The sequence below is a fragment of the Panthera leo genome, chromosome A1 (genome assembly GCF_018350215.1).
Source record: "Panthera leo isolate Ple1 chromosome A1, P.leo_Ple1_pat1.1, whole genome shotgun sequence".
Classification (NCBI taxonomy): Eukaryota; Metazoa; Chordata; class Mammalia; order Carnivora; family Felidae; genus Panthera; species Panthera leo.
In genome coordinates this window covers 140,221,743-140,245,310 of record NC_056679.1, presented here as the reverse complement: position 1 = coordinate 140,245,310, position 23,568 = coordinate 140,221,743, and the positions used below count along the sequence as shown (strand labels likewise).

At 42.5% G+C, this 23,568-nt stretch overlaps 1 protein-coding gene and 1 non-coding gene across 2 annotated transcripts in view; both read right to left on the bottom strand.

Annotated features, from left to right (window-relative positions):
* SV2C (synaptic vesicle glycoprotein 2C) overlaps nucleotides 1-23,568 on the bottom strand; it is a 160,914-nt gene that overhangs the window by 78,650 nt on the left and 58,696 nt on the right. The window contains exon 3 of the mRNA XM_042941399.1: nucleotides 17,762-17,913. Coding sequence (XP_042797333.1) covers nucleotides 17,762-17,913 — 152 coding nt within the window. The remainder of the gene's footprint in view (nucleotides 1-17,761; nucleotides 17,914-23,568) is intronic.
* LOC122203004 lies at nucleotides 16,457-16,587 on the bottom strand. The gene has a single exon (XR_006195014.1). It is a non-coding gene; the product is annotated as a small nucleolar RNA SNORA38 (small nucleolar RNA).

The window sequence follows — 23,568 nt, the reverse complement described above, 5'->3', positions numbered from 1 at the left end:
TTGAGGCCCCACTGGTACATAATAAGCGCTCAATTAATGGTAGCGAAGATACAGATGCGAATGTTTTCTCAGGAGCTGAATGGGGGCTGTTTTCCCTCAGCATGGCTTTGAAGTGGAATGAGGGTTATGTCTCCTGCCATTTGACCCCCATGGAAATATGGGCACTTTGCACATGCATCACTACTCAACATATATCTTCTCTCATTTAGTGGGCATCATTTCATCCTCTCTTAACAGGAAAATGTTGGGGTGAATTACTCATTAGTTTTGGAACTTGGAAGCTCAGAATTGAGGAAAGGACTTGTATGCAGTTAAGTGTGCAGGTGGGAAACAATCTCAAAGGGGTGAGGGTCATCTGGCATAGCTCCTAGTAACTAATACTACTGGAGGGCTTGGATCCCAAGTCCAAATGGAAATAAGAGGTCAAGAGCTTGGCTGATCGCCTGAAAGGAGCAGCTGGTCTTTGTCTATTGCACTACCTTCCTATCCATTCCCAGTTGTCAAGTTATAAGGAAGGAAGGAAGCTAGGAGCAAACCTCATCTGTCCAGAGTAGATTCTCGGGCTCTGAAGCAACACATAGTTCTTCCAAGTTGGATGGGGTACAGAGACCTCTGAATAACTGAATTGACTTCTCTCACCAAAATAGGGGGCAGACATAGAGGGAAAGTTAGGCAAGGCGGATATCAGTGGGACTTCTCTTGTCAGTCCATTTACACATATATAGGTTCTAGAAACTTCTCTGCTCTCCTGGCTAGAAGACACCCACTCATTTGGAATACCTATCCTGGATGAAGAGGAAGGACATTCCCCCTGAACTTGGAGAGTCTTTGATGGACAAGTGGGTATGGGATTGAGGGGGCCCAAGAGGCTTCTTAGGTATCAGCCTGGTAGAATGGGAAGCAATACTTTGAAGCCATTGACAGGGTGGGGTCTGGAGACATGCTGCATGGCTCTCCATTCCTGCACTTTACTAGCTGGGCAACACTACACAAGTCACTTAACTTCTCTGGGTCTCCATTTCCTCATCCATGAAATGTAAAAAGTACTAGTATCTCTTTATAGGATAGCAGTAAAAATGAAAGAATTAGTATATGTTCAGGGGTCACAACAGCGTATAGTACATAGTAAGTGCTCAATAAGTGGTAGTGAGATACTGACACACATATTTTCTAAGGAGCTGTGTGGGGGCTGTTTCCCCTCCTCTCCCACCCTCAGTTCCTCCTGTTCCCCCGGAGAGCCATCTCAGCCTCTAACGTAAAACCAGGGAAATTTAGAGGGTAACTGTAGAGTTTTGTAGCCAAACTTTCTAGCTGCTCCGTTCTGGATTTTTCCACCCTTCCCACTCTCCTGCCAAGTCTTCCTGGAGCATAGAACAAGACAGCTTTCCTCAGTGTGACAATCAAATTTCTCATTTTCCAAAGCCTCTCCACTGTGAGTTTCCTCTGCTGAAAGCCACAAACTCCCAGGTCAGCATAGCCCATCTTCCGCCCTCTCTTCACTCAGTCTCTCCCTGCTCTTCAAACCATGACCATGTGGACAGGCCTTTCTTTGAGAAATGCCCAAGTGGACCTGATTTGACCGGAGTGGATTGTTAATAGCAGGGAACATCTCCTTGCTGGCGCAGTGCCTAATGAATGCCTGACACTGTAAATAAATGCAACAGTCTGGATCCCCTGAGCAGCCTGCAAAGGCCACTGATACAATGCTTTAGAATCCAAATGTGAGTCACAGGCCAGAAGATAAAAGAAGAGACTGGGGAGGACAGAAACAACCCGGAAGCTTGAAAACTACTTTAAATTACAGTAATGTAGCAGCCGCTCGGCAATGACAAAACCTCGGGCAATGGAGAGCTACTTCCAATTCTGCTGTTCTAAGTCACTGTTCAGGCAGAGACTTGAGCTAAGTGGACCGTGATGAAATCAACCAGGTCCTTCCCTTTAAGCCCCATCAGCCCCAACTATCACCAGGCTGGAAACTCTCTCTTGAAAATGTTCATTCATGAAGGAAAAAATAACTTCAGAGCACCAGCTTATTAATTAAAACTAATCAGAACTGGGAGCTATTATGTTGGATCAGATGTGTGGACGGGTCTAACATCTGTGTCCAGGTCATTTGGTGACTCAGTTTAACAAAGCACTCATTGTGAGCCGGTCTGGATCAGGCACTGTGTTTTAGTGCCATGGAGATTATAAAGATGATGATTTGATCTCTGGCTTCAGAGTCCAGAAGTTTCATAGAATACTTAACAAACATTTTTTACTGAACCTGTGAAGAAAATACTGCAAATTATGGCCATAAAATAAGACAGAGCTGTGCCTGGGGCACAAAGAGACTGTAAGGCCCCAGTGAGGTCCCGGGTTCATGGTTCCTCCTACTTGGTTCTACTGGTATCAGCTCTGGGTCAGAAGGAGGGAAATGCCCTTGTCCACAATCTTTCTTTCCTTTCTCTTCTCTAGTGGTCCTCTGCCCTCTGTCCACTGCAAGAAAGAGACTTTACCTCTGGCCTGGGGCATCCTCGGGCACAAACCACCCATGGCAGACAGAAGAAGGTCACAGGAGGAGCTGCCCCCGCTGCTTGCTTATCTGGTGTCTTCTACCTGGACAGCTCCTGTGCAGAACAGGTTGTCATGTAGTTTGGCTTTCACCTAGGTTATGAGATGATGTCTTGAAAATCTTCATAAACCACCAATGGGAATTCTCACATAGGATGAGGACACGTGTCACGTTGCCTCCCACTACTTCTCAGAAGGTCCTTGAGGTGCTTTGCCTTCAGCAGGCCAGTGCTCAGACCCTGCCCTTCTGGGGCCACTGGTTCATGTCCAACCTAAGCTCTTGCTCTCTCTGGTCACTGGGTCTCTTCCTCCCAGGCACAGCTCCATTCCCTTCGGTTTAAGGGCACAGCTGCCCCATACGTACTTGATGACCAGGAACCCCACCTGCCTCTCTCCTAAATATGAGCTCCTTCCCTCACTCAGGCTCCCAGCAAAGGACCATCTCTCCAGCAGCAAAAGCTGATTACTGGTCTTCTCTCCTCCGGGCCAGTTTAGCTACTTTTATCTTAAACCTGGAACGTCCTGTGCCAAATTTAGCACCTGGGCTACAAGTATGTTCTATTCGGTCCATCCAGTGTTATGAAAATTTTTTGAGAAGATTACATGATTATGATAAAGCCAGTTAGGAAAACAACTTGGCAATTTCTCATCAAGTTAAACATACACTGACCAAAAGGCCCCAGCAATTCCCCTTTGGATATTTACCCAAGAGAAATGAAAACTTCAACCACACAATGACTTGTACCCAAATGTTCGTAATTAATCATAATAGTCAAACTGTAAACAACCAAAATGTCCATCACCTGGTGAGTAGATCAACAAGCTGTGACCCATCCATACCATGGGATACTACTCAGTAACAATAAGGAATGAACCCCCAAAACACCCAACTACAAGGAAGACTCTCAAAGGCAATAAGCCCACCGAATTCAGACACAAAAATTATGAACCTATGAATTCCACTTATAAGAAATTTTACAAAAGACAGAGAGCATATCATTGCTTACCAGAGACCAGGGATGGTGTGAGGAAATTCACTGCAAAATACAAGGGATCTTTTTGGTGATGGAAGTTTTTTGTATCTTTATTTAAAAAAATTTTTTTAACGTTTTTTTTTATTATTTTTGAGACAAAGAGAGACAGAGCATGAACAGGGGAGGGTCACAGAGAGAGGGAGACACAGAATCTGAAACAGGCTCCAGGCTCCGAGCTGTCAGCACAGAGCCCGACGCGGGGCTCGAACCCACAGACCGTGAGATCATGACCTGAGCCGAAGTCGGACGCCCAACCGACTGAGCCACCCAGGCGCCCCTAGTTTTTTGTATCTTGATTAAGGTGGTCGTTACCTCACTGTGTACCTTTGTCAAATCTCATCACTTAAAATTGACTTATTTCATTGTATGTTATATTCATTTGCTACTGTTCTGGAAAAAAATTACCACACACTCACCAGCTTAAAAGCCACACAAATGTATTATCTTACAGTCCTGCAGGTCAGAAGTCCAAAATGGATCTCATCTGCCCTCAAGGCAGTGTCCGCAGGCCTGCCTTTCCTACAGAGACTCTGGATGAGAATATGTTTCCTTACCTTTTCCAGTTTCCTGAGGCCTCCCACATTCCTTAGCTCACGGCCCCCTTCCTCTATCTTTAAAGCAAATAACATCAAACTGAGTACTGCCCATGCTGCCACTTCTCTGATGCTCTCTTCCCCAATCCAGCTTCTGCTTTCAAAGGCCCTTGTGATTAGGTAGGGCCTGCCGGAAAATGCAGGGTAATCATCCTATTTGAAGGACAGCTGATTAGCAACCTTAATTCCATCTGCAACCTTGATTCACCTTTACCACGTAAACTCTTATATTCCCAGGTTCTGAGGGTTAGGGTGTGGACACCTTTGGAGGCCACTATTCGGCGTACCACACATGAAAATTATACCTCTATAAAAATAAATTTAAAAATTGGTAATTAAAAATTGGAGATACTTCATATCACTCTCCAGAATTCCGCTTTCTCCTGGTCACTCAGATCTGGCCTCAGTAGTTACATGGCTACATCTGTTGCAGCTGAATGGCTGCCAGCCTTTACAGACAGCATGGACGCTCTCATTTGCCTCAGTTTCCTCTGTTGTCTGTTTCATCCATTCACATTACCTGCCTGGTCACTATTGGCCACCTCAGTCTTGAACTGTTAAGTCAAATGAAACCAGTACTCTGACTTTTCATGACTCAGCCTCCCTTCTTGCCTGAGTTTTCCCCAACCCTCTGCCTAACCCATGGGGCTGGTGTGTTCCCTCCAACTAACTTGTAACATTTGTATGTTAAAGAACAGTTGGAATTCAAAGTGGCCCTAGCAAGGCTGAACTGCCAAATCCGCCACAGTATTTCAGAAAGGGGCACTTTGAACCTGTAGGCTGAAGCAAGAACGATGAGAAGCCACACTTGATTTGGGGGGTCTTCATTGTTACCCCAAACCAGATGTTTCTTTATATTCCCACCTTAGCCTAGAAGCTAAGGGCCAGTCACAGAGTAGATGCCCCGCAAAAATGTTGCTACATCCAAAGTATAGTGCTACACCTCATCAAATAATTTAAATGAATGCCCAATATCTATTAGTTTAACAGTAATGAGGGCAACATCCTAGGATCCACTTCGTTGTGGGATAATTTAGACTTAGACAGGAAAAAATATATTGGTTCCATGACCTTCAACCAATTTCCCAACCCTTGCCAGCCAGTCACCTCATGAAGATATGCTTCCAGTTGTGTAGAAGACTGGGTGAGGGAATGTGAAAATGGCTGAGACAGCTCATCTCTTCACTATGACTGAATCACACAACACGCTAGAGCATCTTCTTGTCAGCAGGACAGTTCATTTGATGCAGATCTATGGTAACCAGCTCACTCTGCTCTGGCCCACAGTGTTTTCTGTTGCCATACTTTGCCTCCTTTAATTTTGCCAAATTTAGAGCTTGGCCACTGCCATCTCCTGGCACACAGTTCTCAGGCTGTTTTCCAACCTCTTTGTGGGTGTCCTGCCCCAGCCTCATGACCGCTGTTTGTCTTGTACATTACACACTGTGACGGGCAGCACAGCCAAAGAGCTCACTAAAGAGTGAGCACGAGAAGGAAGAATAGTGGACAATATAATTCAATTGGTCCTCAGGTGCAGATATGTTCCAGTGTTACATAAAAGACCAGACACTTCCTAAAGAAGCAGCACCTTCCAAACCTGAGAAGGAACCCTTTAAGAATCACTCAGTTGCATAATTAGATTCCCCCCATTATGCTTTCAACCCCAAACTCTGTCTTATTTAACCATCTATGCTTCTAAGTCTCCATTCTAGGCATTAATTGTGCTTCTAATGGAATTATATAGGTATCCTAAGTGTGGTCCAGTTGTGCTGAATGACCACAGATGCCACACCATGGGTCTTTAACAGGGATTGTCTTGGGACCCTCTAAAAGCAACTCAGACCATATGTAAGCTCAATTTTGACAGAGACAGCTATATAAAATGTAGATACTAAGTCAGCCCATAAGAGAATAGGAACTTCCAGGTCATTCAGCACGAATGCCTCTGATGTGAAGATTAAAGTTTGGTTTACTTCTTACAAATGAAAGAATATTGCACCTATAAAAAACAGATGGGCAGCTCTACACCCTTTCATCTTAACCATCTGGGCAAGGGGAGGGAACATACCTTTTGGGGACCTCGCTATGCATACGAAGATAAGTTATGTCCAGGTTCTGTAGCTTGTACCCTAAGATATCAGGGAAGCCTTCTCCTTCTCTCCACAACACTGTAAATATCTCTTGCCCTCTATGCCAGTTCAATATTATTGATGGAAATCCAGGAAATGGTCACATGCTCAAACAAGGTTCATTTTATGTCCTTCCAGGTGAAAGTTAATTTAGAAGCACTGCAATTAGTTACCACGACTTGGTAATGGTGTTAATTGTGAGTCTTGGATAAAGGATCTAATTAGGTTAATGATGAATTCAGCCCAGCAAGGGTATTTTTGGAATGGTTCTTTTAAAGGAAATACACATGCACATGCATTTTCTCTAGTTCAGAACATTCAAATGTTTAGGGAAATGACATGGGGAGTTCTTATGAAACCATAAGGATATTATAAGATCTTATTTAAGAGAGAAAAGAGATCAGTGTTGCAGAGTTAAATTTCTAATAGGTATCTAACAAGAAAAACTCTAGAGGAAATTCATAACTTTCAAGGCCTTCAAAGGGTAAGTGGGTAAGGATATTTTTCTGATGATTGGAAGGTCCTCTGTTTGCTAAAACCACAGTGGATGGTGCTATGAAATGAACTGTGTCCCCAAATTCATATATTAAAGCACTAATGCCCAATGTGACCATATCTGGAGAAAAGGTTTCTAGGAAGTAACTGAGGTAATAAGGGTTCATCTCCAATCGAACACAAGAAAAAAGAAATCTCTGTCTCTCTGCCACATTGATGACACAACAAGATGGCCAGGAAGAGAGCCCGCAACCAGAAACCAAACCAGCTGCCACCTTGATCTCAGACCTCCCAACCTTGAGAACTGTGAGAAAATACATTTTGGGAAGGAAAATGGGGTGGGCAAGGCAGTTGGATTCCTGGAGGAAGGAGACAAGCCATTGAAGTTGCATGCTGTGGGGGAGGGGGAGAGAGAAGACTTAATGCAGTCTTTGAAAGAAACACAAATATCAGATAAAGACTGATGAAGTTGTGGGTTATGAGACACATTGATGCACAACCTCTTCTGTCTTTTATGACATTTTCGGTAAGGTAGTTTTTAGATGACTGAATTCTGAGTGCAAATGGTTTTTCTTATGGCAAAGGCTGGAGGCATAGGTCTTTCAAAGCTTGCCAAGGGGTTATGACAGCATTATCCAGATAGGTGAGGGGTGGACTGCATACGCACACTGTAGAGACCATCAGAAGACTTCCAAACAACCCTCTGCTCTTTGAGCACATTTCTTAGCTTTGTTGTGTCTGGAGGACATTTTGAAGAAGAGAGAATCAGAAGACTGGTTCTAATTTCTAATATTCCATTTTCTTTGTCACTTTGGGAGATGAGAAACTTTCTATGCAGCAGGTTCACCATTCAACAAATGGGAATAACACTGTTGCTTTTGTTCCTAAAATTATTGTAATAAATAAGATGATATATATAAACACCTTCAAAAAAAAAAGCATTACTAATTTTGTTTTACTTTTTTCTTTTGAAGTAACTGTGGTTACAGAAACTTGCAAGATAATACAGAGAGATCCCGTGTACTCTTCACCCAATTTCCCTCAATGGTTAGAAATGCTTAGAACTCACATAACTATAGGATAATATCAAAATCAGGAAACTGACAGCGGGATCATGTGTGTGTGTAGTTCTATGTCATTTTGTCATACGTGTGGATTTATATAACCACCTCCACAATCAAGACAAACACTATTCCATCAACTCAAAGATCCCGCAGGGGCTACCCTATGTAATCACCCCTGCTCCCCTTCTCCTCACCCCTTCTAACCACTAACTTTTTCTCCAGTTTGATATTTGTCATTTCCAGAACATTATGTACGTATACCTTTTGAGGTTAGCTAATTTTTAACTCAGCAAAATGCCCCTGAGCCCTATTCAAGCTCTTGTATCATTGTTGCTGAATAGCAGCATTCTGTGGTATTCTAGGACATTTTGGTTGTTCTGGTTTGGAGCTATTGCCAAAAAATAATGTGTTATGAGCAATTATATATAAGTTTTTGTGTGGATATAAATGTTCATTTCTCTGGGGTAAATGCCTAGGAGTGCAATTGTGGGTCATATGTTAGGTGTGTTTAAGTGTTGTTGTTGTTGTTGTTGTTGTTGTTGTTAAGAAACTGCCCAACTATATTCCAGAGAGGCTGCACTATTTTGCGTTCCCACCAGCAATGCATGAAACATGTAGTGTCTCTACATGCTCACCAGAATCTGATATTGCCATTCATTTGTGACATACATTTTTTATACTAGCAAATGTTTCCACTGTTTGTTCTCAAGGCACACCTTAAAGTCAACAGCTCTTGGAGTAGGTTATCCATACCTATAGTAAGTGAAACCAGCTTTTCTGGTTTTATTTATTATAGATATAGGTGCTTTTATCTCTACTGGAGATCAAGTACTCCAGGATTCATGGAAGATCTAGTCCAGTGATTAGGCTGGGATTCACATTTGCTTTGGGAAGGACCCAGAGGTTTAGTCAACTGTAATCTGAGGATGAAGATGTCTGGTCTGCTAAAATACCTCAGAGGATTCACATTGGGTAGGGCTCTCTCTAGTTTTCTACCTAATTTTCTTGTAACCAACATGTAAAGGCCACACTAGCCCAAACTGTACCCACCCTCATAAGGACGCAGATTCTCCTCTCTGGCACACATGATTGTATGCTAAGTGCCTTAACTGAATTAGGGCCTTAAGATACCTTGTCTATAATGTCACTTTTTGATAGTCATGACTTTCTAACAGCAGGTGGTGCCCCTGAGGATTCTATCTTGCATGGAAATCTCCATGATCTTTGAAAAACAATTAAACTGCTATCAAAGCTCCTTGGTGCAGGGGAAACTGAAGCTGTGTACTTTGAGCTAATTTCTCTTAGAAATTAGCTGGGGTTTTTGGGTCTGGGTGCTAAAATTTTGAGTTTGTTGACTGACCATGTCAGCCACCTAAGGAACAATACTCTTGGCTCCTGCCATTTCCTGAGCCTGGTGCTCTAGCCTTCCTGACCATTCTGTGAGCTACTCAATAGCCTTCTAATAAATTCCTGTTCTGGTTAAGTTAGCCAGAGTTGCTTTCCATTATTTGCATCTAAAAACCAATACAGAAGGGCCATACAAAAATTTTAGATTATGAACCACATGGATATTTCTAAAGGATTTTCCAGAGAAAGAATGAAATGGTACAGCAGAGATGGCTAGTTGTCTCCCCAAATCCACTCTATCTGATCTGTGTTCTCTCTGCTGCTTGGTACAGAAGACTACTATACATTTCCAAGACTCCCTTGCAGCTAGGAATGGTTACGTGCTGAAGTTCTGGCTAATGAGATTTAAGTGGATTTGTGTGGGACTTCCAGGGAGAATTGTTTTGTAAAGTAGGCTTCACAACCAGTGCAGAACACAATGAGGGGTGTGAACTCATGACTCTGAGATCAAGACCTGGGCTGAGACCAAGAGTTGGACACTTAACCAACTAAGCCACACAGGTGCCCCTGACCCAGGGAGATTTTTAATGGTAGCACAGGTATAGCCTATAGATCCTTCCTGATTTGTGCTGAGAGAGAGAGAGAGCCTATAGATCCTTCCTGATTTGAGAGAGAGACAGAGCGCAAGCACGGGAGGGGTAGAGAGAGAGGGAGACACAGAATCCCAAGCAGGCTCCAGGCTCCAAGCTGTCAGCACAGAGCCCAATGCGGGGCTAGAACTCACCAACTGCGAGATCATGACCTGAGCCGAAGTTGGACACTTAAATGACTGAGCCACCCAGGTACCTCTGTTTTTTTTTCTTTTATATCCAGTCAATCCTCATCTTTCTTCCCCCTCCAGTCAATCCTAATCTTAACTAACATAGGCGTTAAAGAATGGAATGTGGGATTCTGGAAGAACCCATAGTCCAATGGTTTCCTAGGATTCAAGAGAAAGAATGAGTTGACTTCCGGCTTCTATGTGCATATCTACTTAAAAATTATGGTAGCTATTAGACCTGATACCAGGTGTTGTTACTTAATATGCTAATACATTTTGGTAACAATTGGTTTCATTTACAATCCTACTTACTTCATTTTCTACGTTTAAAAGCATCATTCTGAGAGGAACATTCTTCAGGTTTCACCTGACTGCCTGAGTCTTCAGCCAGCAGCCTCAGCAGGATGCACCCCCTCGGTTCTTCACGCCAACACATGAGCAGGAAAACTGTCATAGGTTTAAAGCCCATTTCTCTAAGACTCTGTGTGTAAGATCAATGTGCCTGGCATAATGTCTGGGACATAGAAGGCTCTCAACAAGTGACTGCTGTCCCTTCCCTTTCTAAGGAGCTTGAATGGAAGCATGAAGACCTGAGCACCATGGTAACTGGCTTAATGCACAACAGAAGAGGTGGCTCCTGTGAGTTCACCACGCATACCTCAAAGGGCAGAGTGAGACTGTACAGAATTCTCCATCACTCAAGGATGGAGACATATCTTTTGGATCTGCAGCAGGGGCTGGGATGGGAGGCAGGTGGGGGAGCTGGCCCTACCTGACAAACATGTTTCCCCAGGTGATGCACTGAGCATGAGGAGAGAGGAGGGCTGAGGATGGGAGAGCCTGTGGCTATGTCTAAGAAGGCTTCTGAAACCCATAAGCAATGAAACATACTCACTAAGAACATAGTCATATGCTTAAACTATGAGACTGCCTCATGTCCATTTCTTAAACTCTTAAATAAAGACTTTATTATTATGGGGGTTGATGTATGCCTCTAATGCATAGGGAAAACTGAGCCACAGAGTGAAGGAAATCCAAGCTCAAAGGTCATTTTGTTGAAATCAAAGATCAGATGGATTCTAAATTGGACAAATTAAGAAATGCTACTGGTATCCATTGATGTACCAAGTTGATTCCTCCTACATGTCCTACTCACACATTTGAGCATAAAATCTTTAGCCCTGTGACATTCAATGAAGTTTGGCAAAGGTAGGCAGCAGGGCTTGGGGCCACTCGGCACTACCTGTTCTGGCTGGGCTGGAAAGTGGGACCCGGCTGTCACTGTAGCCCTCCCCTGCCACCCTGGAGTGGGTGCAGAATACTTGGCATGCCTCTCAAGCTCTGTTCCTGTACACTTCCCCTTCTTATCCACCTCTACAGCCTTCAAATCATAAGCACAGAGTGAGAAACTATGGTTAGGAAAGGGGAGCAAGCTCCTTTTACTATTCTAGTTCCTTCTTCATACCCTTCCCTCAACGTTAGCCCCACCTGTGGAAAAGAAGAAAAAAAGCCCCATTTCCATTTAATGAACATGTGTATCAGGCACTGTATGATAATCACTTTTTGTACATAGTCCTTGAATAGAGCAACACTATGGGGTATTAGGCCTGCTTTAGAGATAAAGAAACTGAGGACCAGACAGCCCAACTAACTGTCCTAAAAGTGACAAAACTAGAGAATGGCACAGCCTGCTTGGAACCAGGGCATGTCTTATATCTAACCCCATGGCGGTAACCACTCTGCTGACTGCCGGTGAGCAGAGTGTAGGACACCTTGGCACCGAGGTGGAGCTGGGGTCCGCTGCAGTCCCTGTACCCCACAGGGCTGGCTGGCATTTATGCCAGAAAATTAGGACAGTCAGGCTCTTGTTCTTCCTACCTGGTGAGAGTGGCCCCAAGGCTTTAAGGTGGATCTTTGTATAGTATATGTTCTTCAAATATTAAATCATCCAACAAGTGAATGAATGGAAGATTTGGATTCATTGGATTCCAGGTAATGTAGGTTTTCCAGTATTATTTTTTCCTTGATTCTATCTTAATTTTTTTTCCTATTTTTTCTTTCCTCTGACTCCTCTGATCTCCTCACCCTCCAGGTGAGGTTTATTTGTTTCACATACTTTACTACCTACTCTCCCTCTTTTCTTGTAGCTCTGAGTTCTTGCCAGGATGTGTTGACAGAGTCTGGGTATCCAATGTAGATGAACCTGACAGCAATAAGAGCTACCTTTTTTTCAATGTTTATTTATTTATTTTGAGAGAGAGAGAGAGAGAGCAAGGTGGGGGAGGAGCAGAGGGGGGGGGGAGAGAGAGAGAGAGAGAGAGAGAGAGAGAGGGAGAGAGAGAGAGAGAGAGAGAGAGAGAGAATCCCAAGCAAACTCCACACTGTCAGCACAGAGCCCAATGTGGGTCTCGAACTCATGAACCGTGAGATCATGACTTGAGCCAAAACCAAGAGTCAGACTTTTAACCAACTGAGCCACCCAGGTGCCCCAGAGCTACCACTTTTTGAGCACTAATCATGCTCTAACATGGGGTTCTAACATGATCATCAACCTTGACCCCTACCATGATGCTGACCAGAAAATGGGGCGGGAAGAGACTCAACAGCTTGACAAAGCTCACACCCAGAAGCAGTACAGCTGAGAGGCTCCAGATCAGCACTCACTCTCCACCTTTCCCTTGGCCACAGTGCCTTTCCGCTTGTGAACAAAACATACATACCCTCGCCTGTTTCCTTCTTCAGGCAGACAGCCATTCAACTATACTGTGCCCCCTTCACCCAGTTTCATTGTTAAGGAGAAGAAATGGATTCGCTTCACATATCTCTTAACTAAAGGAAGTAGGGACACCTCGGTAGTCAGAACGTCAGGAATATGTGTTTTTAAGCCCAGACATCTCACTGTGGCTGGGGGGGTGGGGAGAAGGAGTGGGCCTGGGCATTACGGAGCCCCCAGCTTGGCTCTGGGGGGTGTGCAGGGAAGGTGGTGAGATGGAGGCTATGGGGCTGTTCCAGTGCTGAGTGCAGCCCACGTGCTCCAGGCTTTAAGAGCTGAGGCATTTTGTGCTGAACAGAGAGCCTTCCCACTTAGCTAATTGAATGTCCTTGCTGCACACTGTCAGGCGGCTCAGCAGGGGACAAACCTCATCTGATGTGCACGCAAATTTAAAAGAGAAAAAGATGACAGAGGGTTTAATGGAGCAGACAGCGCTGCAATCCCACAGCAACTCCAAAGCCCGGGCCTCAATGCGAGCTCTCAGCCTGAGAGGGAAAGTGCTGTGATTCAGCAACCTGCCCAATTTTCCCCAAAGGCACTTGAGGCTTCCATTAAATGCTTAGGTGTCCTGATTACTGAGAGGGGGGAGGCTGAAGGAAAAATCTCATACTTGTGCTATTTTTTCTCTCATGGAGAGCCCCGAAGCTACTGAGTGGAAGGAGCTGGTCACAGGGGAGGTGGCCGGCAGGAAAGGTGATGACATCCAAGCACTCTGCCTTCTCAGGGCCTTGTCAGAGTGGGCAAGGTAATTTTATGTTGGGAAACTTCAGATGGTGGTGACTGTCTGCAGGGAAATCTTCAACCTGCCAGCAGTGACGTGAAGTTCAAGCACCATCATTATCTGATGCCAGTACAGAAACTAGGTGGATTCCTCTGTCCATCACCAAACCCTGGCCACAGCCCACATGGTAATCATCAGCCCTAGCAGCAGTCCAACCCCCCTTCCTGATGTTGTTTAACTTCATAAGAATCTTTCCAGATTTCCTTTCCCATCCAGTCAAGTCCTGCTTTGCATAAGAAGCTTGTCTGGAGTCAGAGTTCAAGTCTCCTGGCATCAGGTGCAGGGCTTTGTGCAGCGACCCCTCTGCCAAAAAAAAAGCAGAAAGGCAACACCACAGACACCTTCTTATCTCCATCATTTATTATTTGAATTACTTGCAGTGTGGACGCCAGGTTTTGATTCCTTCCCTCTAGCGCAAATCCTATTACTGGTGTGAGAAGGGCCAGAATCTGGCTCTGAGTCATGTTATTTTGCTCCCAAATTCCTCCCCTGCTGGGTGAAAACTCCTTACAGCACACAGGTGGTGGTGGTCAGAGGTCTCCTAAATGAAGGATGATGGAGGGGCAGGACCCACATGCTCTCATTTCCCTATGGGCTGCGACATCATTTTATGCAATGCAGAATTTCACAGGGAAAAGAGAAACCTTTTTATTTTTTCAGAATCTTCAAGGGAAATAGATGACTTAACACCCCTTGTCTATTTGAAGTAAAATAAAAAGATGTGGCATTGAGAAGAAGACATACCAAAATGTCAAAGTTGCTTTTTAAGTGATTCTAAGCCTCATGGATAGGAAAGGCCTTCAGCTTGGATGAAACCAACAACACGGAAACCTAAACACCCACTGAATAAGTCAACCATGCCGGTCAGGCTCACTCTTCTTTTTCCTCCCATGTGCAGCCCTCCCTATACATACATGATGAAGTCCCAGGGGCTTCCGAGATCATCCACAGGGAGAGGCAGGGAGCTGCAGAATCTCAAACGTGACTGCAGAGAACCACCTGGGGGCTTTGAAAACCACCCACGCTGAGTCCCCAGCCCAGACAACTGAATTCAAATGATCTGGCGTAGGACCCAAGCATGGGTATTTTCAGGGGGTTAGGGAAGAGGTAAACTTTTAGTTAAGCATTTTTATAAAAAAAAAAAAAAACCTGTAACATCCATATAGTGATGTACACAAATCTTAAGTACCCAGCCTAATGCATTTTTATAAATGAATACCCCTGAAACACCATCCCCCACATCAAGATACAAAACATCATCATCCCCTAGGAGCACAGAATTTTTAAAACTAAGTTCTTTTATTTTGAAATAATGAAAACTCTTCAAATTGCAGGCATACAACAATGAACTCAGCAAGCATATTTAAAAATCTCCCCTGTTGATTCTAATATACAGACAGCTTGATTGCAATAATTGTTTTTGCCACATTTCTGGCCATGGAAAGCCTTCAATAAAGCATGGGCATAAGGTTTTAATATTCTGTTTCTGATTTCTTAACCAGGTCATTATTTCTCAAGGTTCCTTTAACATATAAATTAATTTCAGCCTCAGATACATTTGATTTTGTTGTATTGTGATTGGTTTTTTTGGTAATTTTTTTATCAATTGTTTATGATTCACCACTTCAGCTCTTTCCAGTTATGTATGGACTAGGTAGCCTTTTTTGCTATAAAAAAGAATATCTTATGTGTGCTTGAGAAAAATAAAGGTGGGATTATACCCATTTTCTGTAGGGTAGCCACTAACTGATGGTTGGCAAGGCTGGAGGCAAAATCTGGAGCCCTCCATGGCTTAAGGGTTGGGATCCGTGAAAGGCAAGAGTCTGAGGAACTAAATACCTAGTGAGGAAAAACAAACAAAAGCAATCATGCCCAGGTCTGGTGGAAATATGGGAACTACAGAAGCCCTACTGACTTGTGAGTTTAGAAAGGCCAGCAGGAGAAATTCTGCCATACGAGGGGGAAGGGGACCAGGAAGGAGACACCAAAAACCCAGGAGTCAAGGAGCTGTGCTGCCATCAGAGGCTGAGATGCAAGGCCGGCCTTGGAAGGAATCCAGCTGCAGAGTGAAATCACCAGCAGTAATTCTCTGCGTGAGCAACTGGAGAGGCCAAGCAGTAGGGTTGCAACCAAGTCCACCTGAATGAGGCACTTTTTAAAAATTGGTACAAAGGTTGCATATGCATAGAGAGGCTGAAGGAGCAAGGCTGGGTAAAGCTGGACCCTGCACAGGCTCTGTATCTCCTTTTTATCTCCTTACACATAGTTCCTAAGAAGCAATTCTTTATGTGGCAGTGAAGCGGCTTTTCCTTTCCAAACAGCCAGCTGAGTGGGGCGGGAGCTAGATGTCTTCCTACAGGGGCAAGTTCTGAGGGTGGCTGAGGTCTTCAGGGCCCAGACAAAGGAGGAGAATCACCTAGAATTCCTTGGATGGTGGCAGAAAACGAGCCTTCGGGGGGACCTGGGTAACTACCTGTATGAGGGTATTTCTGGCCCAGAAGCAACCAGAGTGTAAGAAAGGAAAACTCATCACTTGAGCTTGGCAGGCCACACTCAACTTAAGTGTGCGGCAAAGAAAAGTTCTCTTTGGCCAAGTAACCAATTCCTTACATCTTTTTTTCCTTTGATTTCTTTTTTCTTTTTCTTTTTTCTTTTTCTGTTTTCTTCTTCTTCTTCTTCTTCTTCTTCTTCTTCTTCTTCTTCTTCTTCTTCTTCTTCTTCTTCTCTCTTTCTATTTTCTTCTTCTTCTTCCTCTTCTCTTTCTATCTTCTTCTTCTTCCTCTTCTTCTTCTTCCTCTTCCTCTTCCTCCTCCTCCTCCTCCTTCTCCTCCTCCTCCTCCTCCTCCTCCTCCTTCTTTTTTTTCCTTCTCTGTTGGATGGTTGATGTTGAGCCTGCAGGGAGCAAGCTGGCCCCAGACTTCTCCAAGTCCACATTTCTTTTCCTCCAGTTCTTACGTGTCCAAAGACAGGGAACTACAGACATGCTTTTGTAGGAAGGTTTTATGTTTTTGCTGTCATTGTTATATACAACTTTGATTTGCATGTAAGTTTTTAGGTTTATTAAAATAAAGAGTGTGATAAACCTGAATTTTGTAATGCAGTATATTAAAATAAATTATAATGCATTTTAATACTAAAATCTACATCTTGTCTTTGATTTTAGCAATGAATCAAATTCACAGAAGGTTGTTCCCTAACAGAACTATGGTTTATAATGAAAAATTGCTCTGTTCTAAAACAAAAGCAGAAAACAAGAAAATGATCAAAAAGTGAATTTTTGAAATCTAATTTTTAACTGATGATCGATTCAATTTTAGGTTGAACAAGAGTGAGTTTTTGAAGTCACATGCCATTTATTTTATACAGTATTCATATTTTGCAAACTTCAACCTGTTTGCTCTCTTACACACACATGCACACACACACACACACACACACACACACACACACACACACATAACCAGAACACCTCCCTTCCTCTTTTCCTTATATATGGAATTTGATTCCTGGATTCTGTGAACCTCTCCCTGCATTTCACTGTTTGTAGATGAAGCAACTGGAAGTTTCTGGCTTTCAAGCAGGACAACACTGCTCAGAAACATGAGGTCTTCAGGTATTCAGAGGTGGTAGGAAGAAGTGCTTAGGGAGAAACTGTGGAGGGGATCCTGGCAGCAAGGACAGGAGAATCACATCTTAAATTCTCAGAGGGTCCATGAGAAGACAGGATTCTTCCTGTTCTCATCTGAGTTATGAGCTGCCAGAAGAGGCAGGGATAACATGGGGCTAAGCTCTGGACTGGACCCAGAGGGGACGAAAAAAGGTAGTTGTATGTGCCTGATGTATATGACAGTCCCCAAAACAATTGAAGTCATATTGCCTTATATGCTGATTGAGATCTGTGTCTCCTTACACGTCCATTGGGGTGGGGACGCCAGAGTTGATAGCACATAGAAAGCAAATGAAAGTGATTACTTTAAAAACAGCAAAATGCATAGTCCTCCCTTATACAGGACTCTGTACGGGGGGAAAAAAATCCTAGGTATCACAAAAGGGAAAGACTTGATTATGACAGTGTTGTCCTCAAACAAGCATCTACAAGAGAGGGAAGGGATGGAATGGAGTCTGAAGTAAAATAAGGTGCCTGCCCAGCCCACGTAAGGCCAGCCTCTTACCGTAATGCGGGATGATAGCCCAAGCCATGGCAGAGGCGTAGATCCCACCAATCATCCAGAACATGCAGAGCCAGCTCAGATGCTCACCCCGCTTCTCTCGGGCCAGCACTTCAGCAAAGTAGGAGAACACAGTGGGAATGGCTCCTCCAATCCTGCCAACAGGTACAGAAAATACAAGAAATCAGAGCCAGTACAGCCACGTGAGATGCAAAGTGCAGAACCAAAGCAAGCTCTGACAGCACATGCTCTCTCTCTATCCCAGCATATCAAGCAATGTATATTTTCTATCATTTTGTAATTTTAACACTATAATCTCTGTTTAATATAGGTTTATTATCCCTCCAGAACCTGCAATTAAGTAATGTCACCAAAAGGTGGCAGTGGTGCCCTAGTCATGTGGTTTCTAGAGCTTCCCTTGTTTAAGGTTATGACGGGTTTTCTGCTCAGGGTTGAACATTCTACATATTTGCCAGAATTACAGCATTTGGTACAATCTAGTGAGTATTTTAATTAACACATTTAAAAAAAGAGATACTATGATAAGTTCTACCCATGACGTGGTGACTTTGGAAAGAGCTTCAAACACTTCTGGGAGGCTGTCTGTAACTGCACTTGGTCACTGCTACCCTGTGGCAGCTGGTACTGCAGCCCAATCAGGCTGCTGTGTTGATGGACACAGGCTCAATGGGGTTGCTTCCTAGACTGTTCTGGTCTCAGTAGGTTTCAGATTTCAGTAGAACCCAGTAGATAGATGTCACTGCCGCATGAGTACACGTGTAGGTGCACTGGTAGAATCAAATAAGGTGCTGCTGGTTTCAATACTAATAGAAAGGAGTACAATGCTTCCTTCCAGTGGGGCAATTATAAGAGATGCTGACTGAGCTCTAGAGAGATGACATGAGCAGTGACTTCCATTCAGGCTAAGTGTTCTCTAGTGAGTGTATATGGAAAAAATATTTTGTTCATTCTAGGAAGATAGGCCATAAATCTCATCAGATTTTCAAATAGGTCTTGACCCCCTAAGTTTTAAAACCACTGCCTCAGAAAGTAGGGTTATGGGAAAGCATTACTATCATTCTAAACAGTAATATTAACTCTTTTATTTTATTATTTTATTTTATTTTATTTTATTTTATTTTATTTTATTTTAGAAAGAGAGAGCATGTAAGCAGGGGAGAGATGCAGAGAGAGAGAGAGAGAGAGAGAGAATCCCATGCAGGCACAATGCTCAGCATGGACCCTAATGCAGGGCTCGATCCCATCACCCGAGGATCATGACCTGAGGTGAAATCAAGAGTCAGACACTCAACCGACTGAGCCACCCAGGCGGCACCCCTATGAATTCTTAAAATCAATATTTTTTAAATGATGTACAATAATAGATATAGACAAATTGTAGAGAAAACAGCAATATAGTTTAAAAAATATGTGCTGATTCCTTTATGCTCAGATTTCTGTAAGGTAAATTGCTATTGACATTTCACATCAAGGAAGAGAACATGCATTTATCCATTTAGCAGTAACTGATTTCCTCAGAGCCTTTGATATGATAAAGAAGTATTGGCAATGACTTTAGCAAATGAAATTTAGAGAAAGGCCTTATCTGTAGCAAACTGGATGTACCAAACAAATCGCAAGATTCATAATGTCATTCTGCATCAAACAGTAGGTCAAAATATGGCACTGCTTCATGCATTTGTCCCTGCTTAAAGTGACGTGGAAGTTATCTACTGTTAGATATGGGCAGACCACTCAGGTCAGTGCTTTTCAGTCTGTGGGCTACAGAATCAACTCAGTAGCTATAAGCTACTAACATTTAAAAATTATAATAGAGATGAAAATAGTTAAGGGCAACTCAAGTAATAAGGATAAGTATCATTTCATGAAACTCTTTCTTCATTATGAACATGTTTATAATGTAGAATGTATATACATCTATGCATATATATATATGTGTGTGTGCCTACATATACATTTATATATAAAATAAATATATATGTATATAAGTGTATAATGGGCTGCACTGTGTTTCTTAGTGGGAACTCTTATTCAAATGGTTTAAAAATCACTAGCTTAAACAGAACTACCCTGTGATCCAGCAATTGTACTATTATGTATTTACCCAAAGGATACAAAAATACAGATTCAAAGGGGTATTTGAATCTGCACCCCAGCGTTTACAGCAGCATTGTCAACAATAGCCAAACTATAGACAGAGCCCGAATGTCCTTCGACTGATGGATGGATAAAGACGAGGGTGGTATGTATTTACAAAGGAATATTACTCAGACATCCAAAAGAATGAAATCTTGCCATTGCTATGATATGGATGGAGCTGGAATGTATTACGCTAAGTGAAGTAAGTCCATCAGAGAAAGAAAAATATCATGATTTCACTCACGTGCAGAATTTAAGAAACAAAACAGATAAGCACATGGGAAGGAGGGGGAAGAGAAGACAGGGAAATAAACCACATGAGACTCTTAATGATAGAGAACAAACTGAGGGTTGATGGAGGGAAGTGGGTGGGGGATGGGCTAGATGGGTGATGGGAACTAAGGAGACATTTATTGTGATGAGCACTGGGTGTTATATGTAAGTGATGGATCACTGAATTCTACTCTTGAAACCAATATTGCACTGTATGTTAACTAACCAAAAGTTAAATCAAAAAAAGGAAAAAGAAATTCGATGCTGGAAGCAGGGAAGTTGTTGAATGGTGGACTTCCACTTTCTATTTTAAACACTTCCTCATTACCTGAAATACTTTTTTTTTAAATTTTTTTTTAACGTTTTATTTATTTTTGAGACAGAGAGAGACAGAGCATGAACGGGGGACGGGCAGAGAGAGAGGGAGACACAGAATTTGAAACAGGCTCCAGGCTCTGAGCAGTCAGCACAGAGCCCGACGCCGGGCTCGAACTCCGGGACCGCGAGATCGTGACCTGAGCTGAAGTCGGCCGCTTAACCGACTGAGCCACCCAGGCGCCCCTGAAATACTTTTTTTTAAAAAAAAGAGCATGCACTGCTTTTATAATTAACATTCTCATTTAAAAAAAATCAAAAGGATGAAAAATAAATTAACGAATAAATAAAAGAATGTTTCTATGCGAAAAAAGAAATGTATTCTTAAGTATCCAGAAGTTGCTGGATTTACCCCCTACTTCCTTGCCTTCCACAGGCTGTTGCTCCTGCCTGGACTGTATTAATTTTTGGGGACTACTTATTTGAAGATTCGATTTAACAATCACTTTCTCAGGGAGCCTTCCCTGAATTTTAAAAATTCAACAAAGTTTCTGAACAGATTTAAAGTGGTTTCATTATAACACACAGTTTCGGTAGGAAATAAAATGGCCGTGTCATCAATCACTTAACACTACTCCTTTTAAATTTGATGTGAAGGATCCGTTTCTCTGCACCATAAAGTCCCAGGCCCCTAGTCTATGCCTCCACTTCGCAATGCATAAAGAGTCTTGGTTTTTATTGACTTTTGACATCCTAATTAATGTTTCATCAGGATTCTGGACATTCCATATGGAAGAGCTATAACTCACATTTCATGAAGGAACAACTGAATGTTAAGATATGCCAGGCCACTCTGAACCAAGATAAATGTACTCCAGGGTGACTAAAATGGCAAGCGGAAAACAGTAAACTTGCCTGTTAGTTTTAAACAAATTACTGTTGCGTAAGAGAATACCAACTTTTAGGGGCACGTGAGCAATCCAGGTGCTTTTGATTCAATGCCTCTTTTTAAGGTGGTTATTTTTGCATGGATGTCTCTCAATATCTGTATGCAAAGCAGACTGCAAGGAACTCTAATATCAATAGATAGATGAGTCTGAAGAATGAGAGAGGGAGTCTATTCAAATCCTTTGCGAAGTTCTTCAGATTCAGAGACCTACAAAACAATCCAAGCATTCACACTTGCTACTGTGGGCTGATCATCCATTTTAGGGAAAATATCACTCCTCCTGTTACTATCATGTCCTTTAAGCAGAAAAAAAACCCATTAGAGCATGTGGTAATGTTAACTATTACTCGTACTTCATACTCCATCAGAGGTCTTAAACATTATTCACATCAGAGTGAATGTTCCTTAAAGGTGAGGACTATATTCCATTCATCTTTGAATCCCCATTACCTGGCCCACTGGACATGCACTAAGTGTTCCTCAGAAGAGCTATATTTCATGAAGCCTCTCTGCTGATGGAGGTGCCACTCCAAACCCTCTGGAGAAACTTGTTCTGATGACCTAAACATCTCCCATGAATTAAAAGATACATCTTATGTTTTGGGTCAGTACAACCATAAGAGAAGTCGTGGGTGCTGGGATGGAAGTTCTGATAGCAATAAAGTCCCCACAGAGCTCCTGAAATTACTGCATATCTGAGTTTCCACAGTCACCTCTTGATCAGGTTCCCTGGTGAAAAGAGTCGCTTGGAACCTCTGGGCATAAGAAACACTGTGCAACCCTCTCGGGCACTCTGGGAGCTTCTAAAATACCTTGGTACCTTTCAGAAAAGTGCTGCAGAATGCTAGAATTACCAACAACAATACAAGTTTAGGTAAGAGAGAAAGCACAAGTGTTCATGTCTTACAATATGATTTTGTTCCTGGAAGTGTTGAGGATAAGAAAAAGCTGTCCCCCTCCTTTTTTATAAGTAAAAAAAATAAATAAATAAAGAAAAGAAAGAAAATTTTTCATTATTACTCTATCAATAGTTCAATATTTTGTGTGAGGGGCTAATGTATTTCTTTAATTGTTTTATTGTATCAAGATACAATTTCTGAGAATACATGAGAAGATAACAAATATTTAAATGGAAGTTCTCAAATTCCCATGTATCAGCTGCTGTTAAATACAGTTGGTTGTGTTCACCAGTCTCTCAACAGACATTCGGCAATGTCTGGATACATTTCTAGTTGTTCACAACTCAGGAGGTGCTATTGGCATATAGTAAGTAGAGGCCAGGGATGCTGCTAAGAATCCTAAAATACACAAGCCAGTTATTCACAACAAAGAATTATCCATTCCAAAATATTAATAGTGTTGAGGTTGAGAAACTCTTGTAATGGGGATTTAATGAAATGATAACTTGTTTTATACTAAAAATCCATAAGATAAGGCATGAAATGGTTATCTTTTACATTATCTGATGCGCAATACATTTCTAAATCCAGTTAGCATGGAGACCTTTTTTTTTTGAAAGAGAGAGACAGAGAGCACGTGCACACTTGAGCACGTAAGCATGAGCAGGGGAGGGGCAGAGAGAATCCCAAGCATGCTCCGTGCTTGTCAGTGCGGAGCCTGATCCATAGCTCAATCCCACGAACTGTGAGATGATGACCTGAGCTGAAATTAAGAGTCAGACGTTCAACCAACTGAGTCACCCAGATGCCCCCTTTGTATTGTTCATTATATAATGGTCAATTAACTACTGTTGAAGTTTTCTCAAATTCATATTTGATGGCATGTTTACATAAATGAAGCAATCAGATCAAGATGGTTTATAATGACTTTTTCTCAGGATCAGATATTGAATCTATTTTATTAGCTGTCAAAAAGGGTCAAATCTTAATTATATTTGGTAATAGGAGACTTAGAGGGAATAATAATTCACATCCACACTCTATATAGGTGGAATATTAGCCAGATTAAAACAAAATTGAATTGACACAGCTGAAAGAGTTGATATTTGGAATTTCAGAGTTGGAGTTATTCTTTAGAAATAGTAATTAATGTTGGGTTTTTACAACTTTAATAATAGAAATATAAAGAAACTGGGGCACCTGGGTGGCTCAGT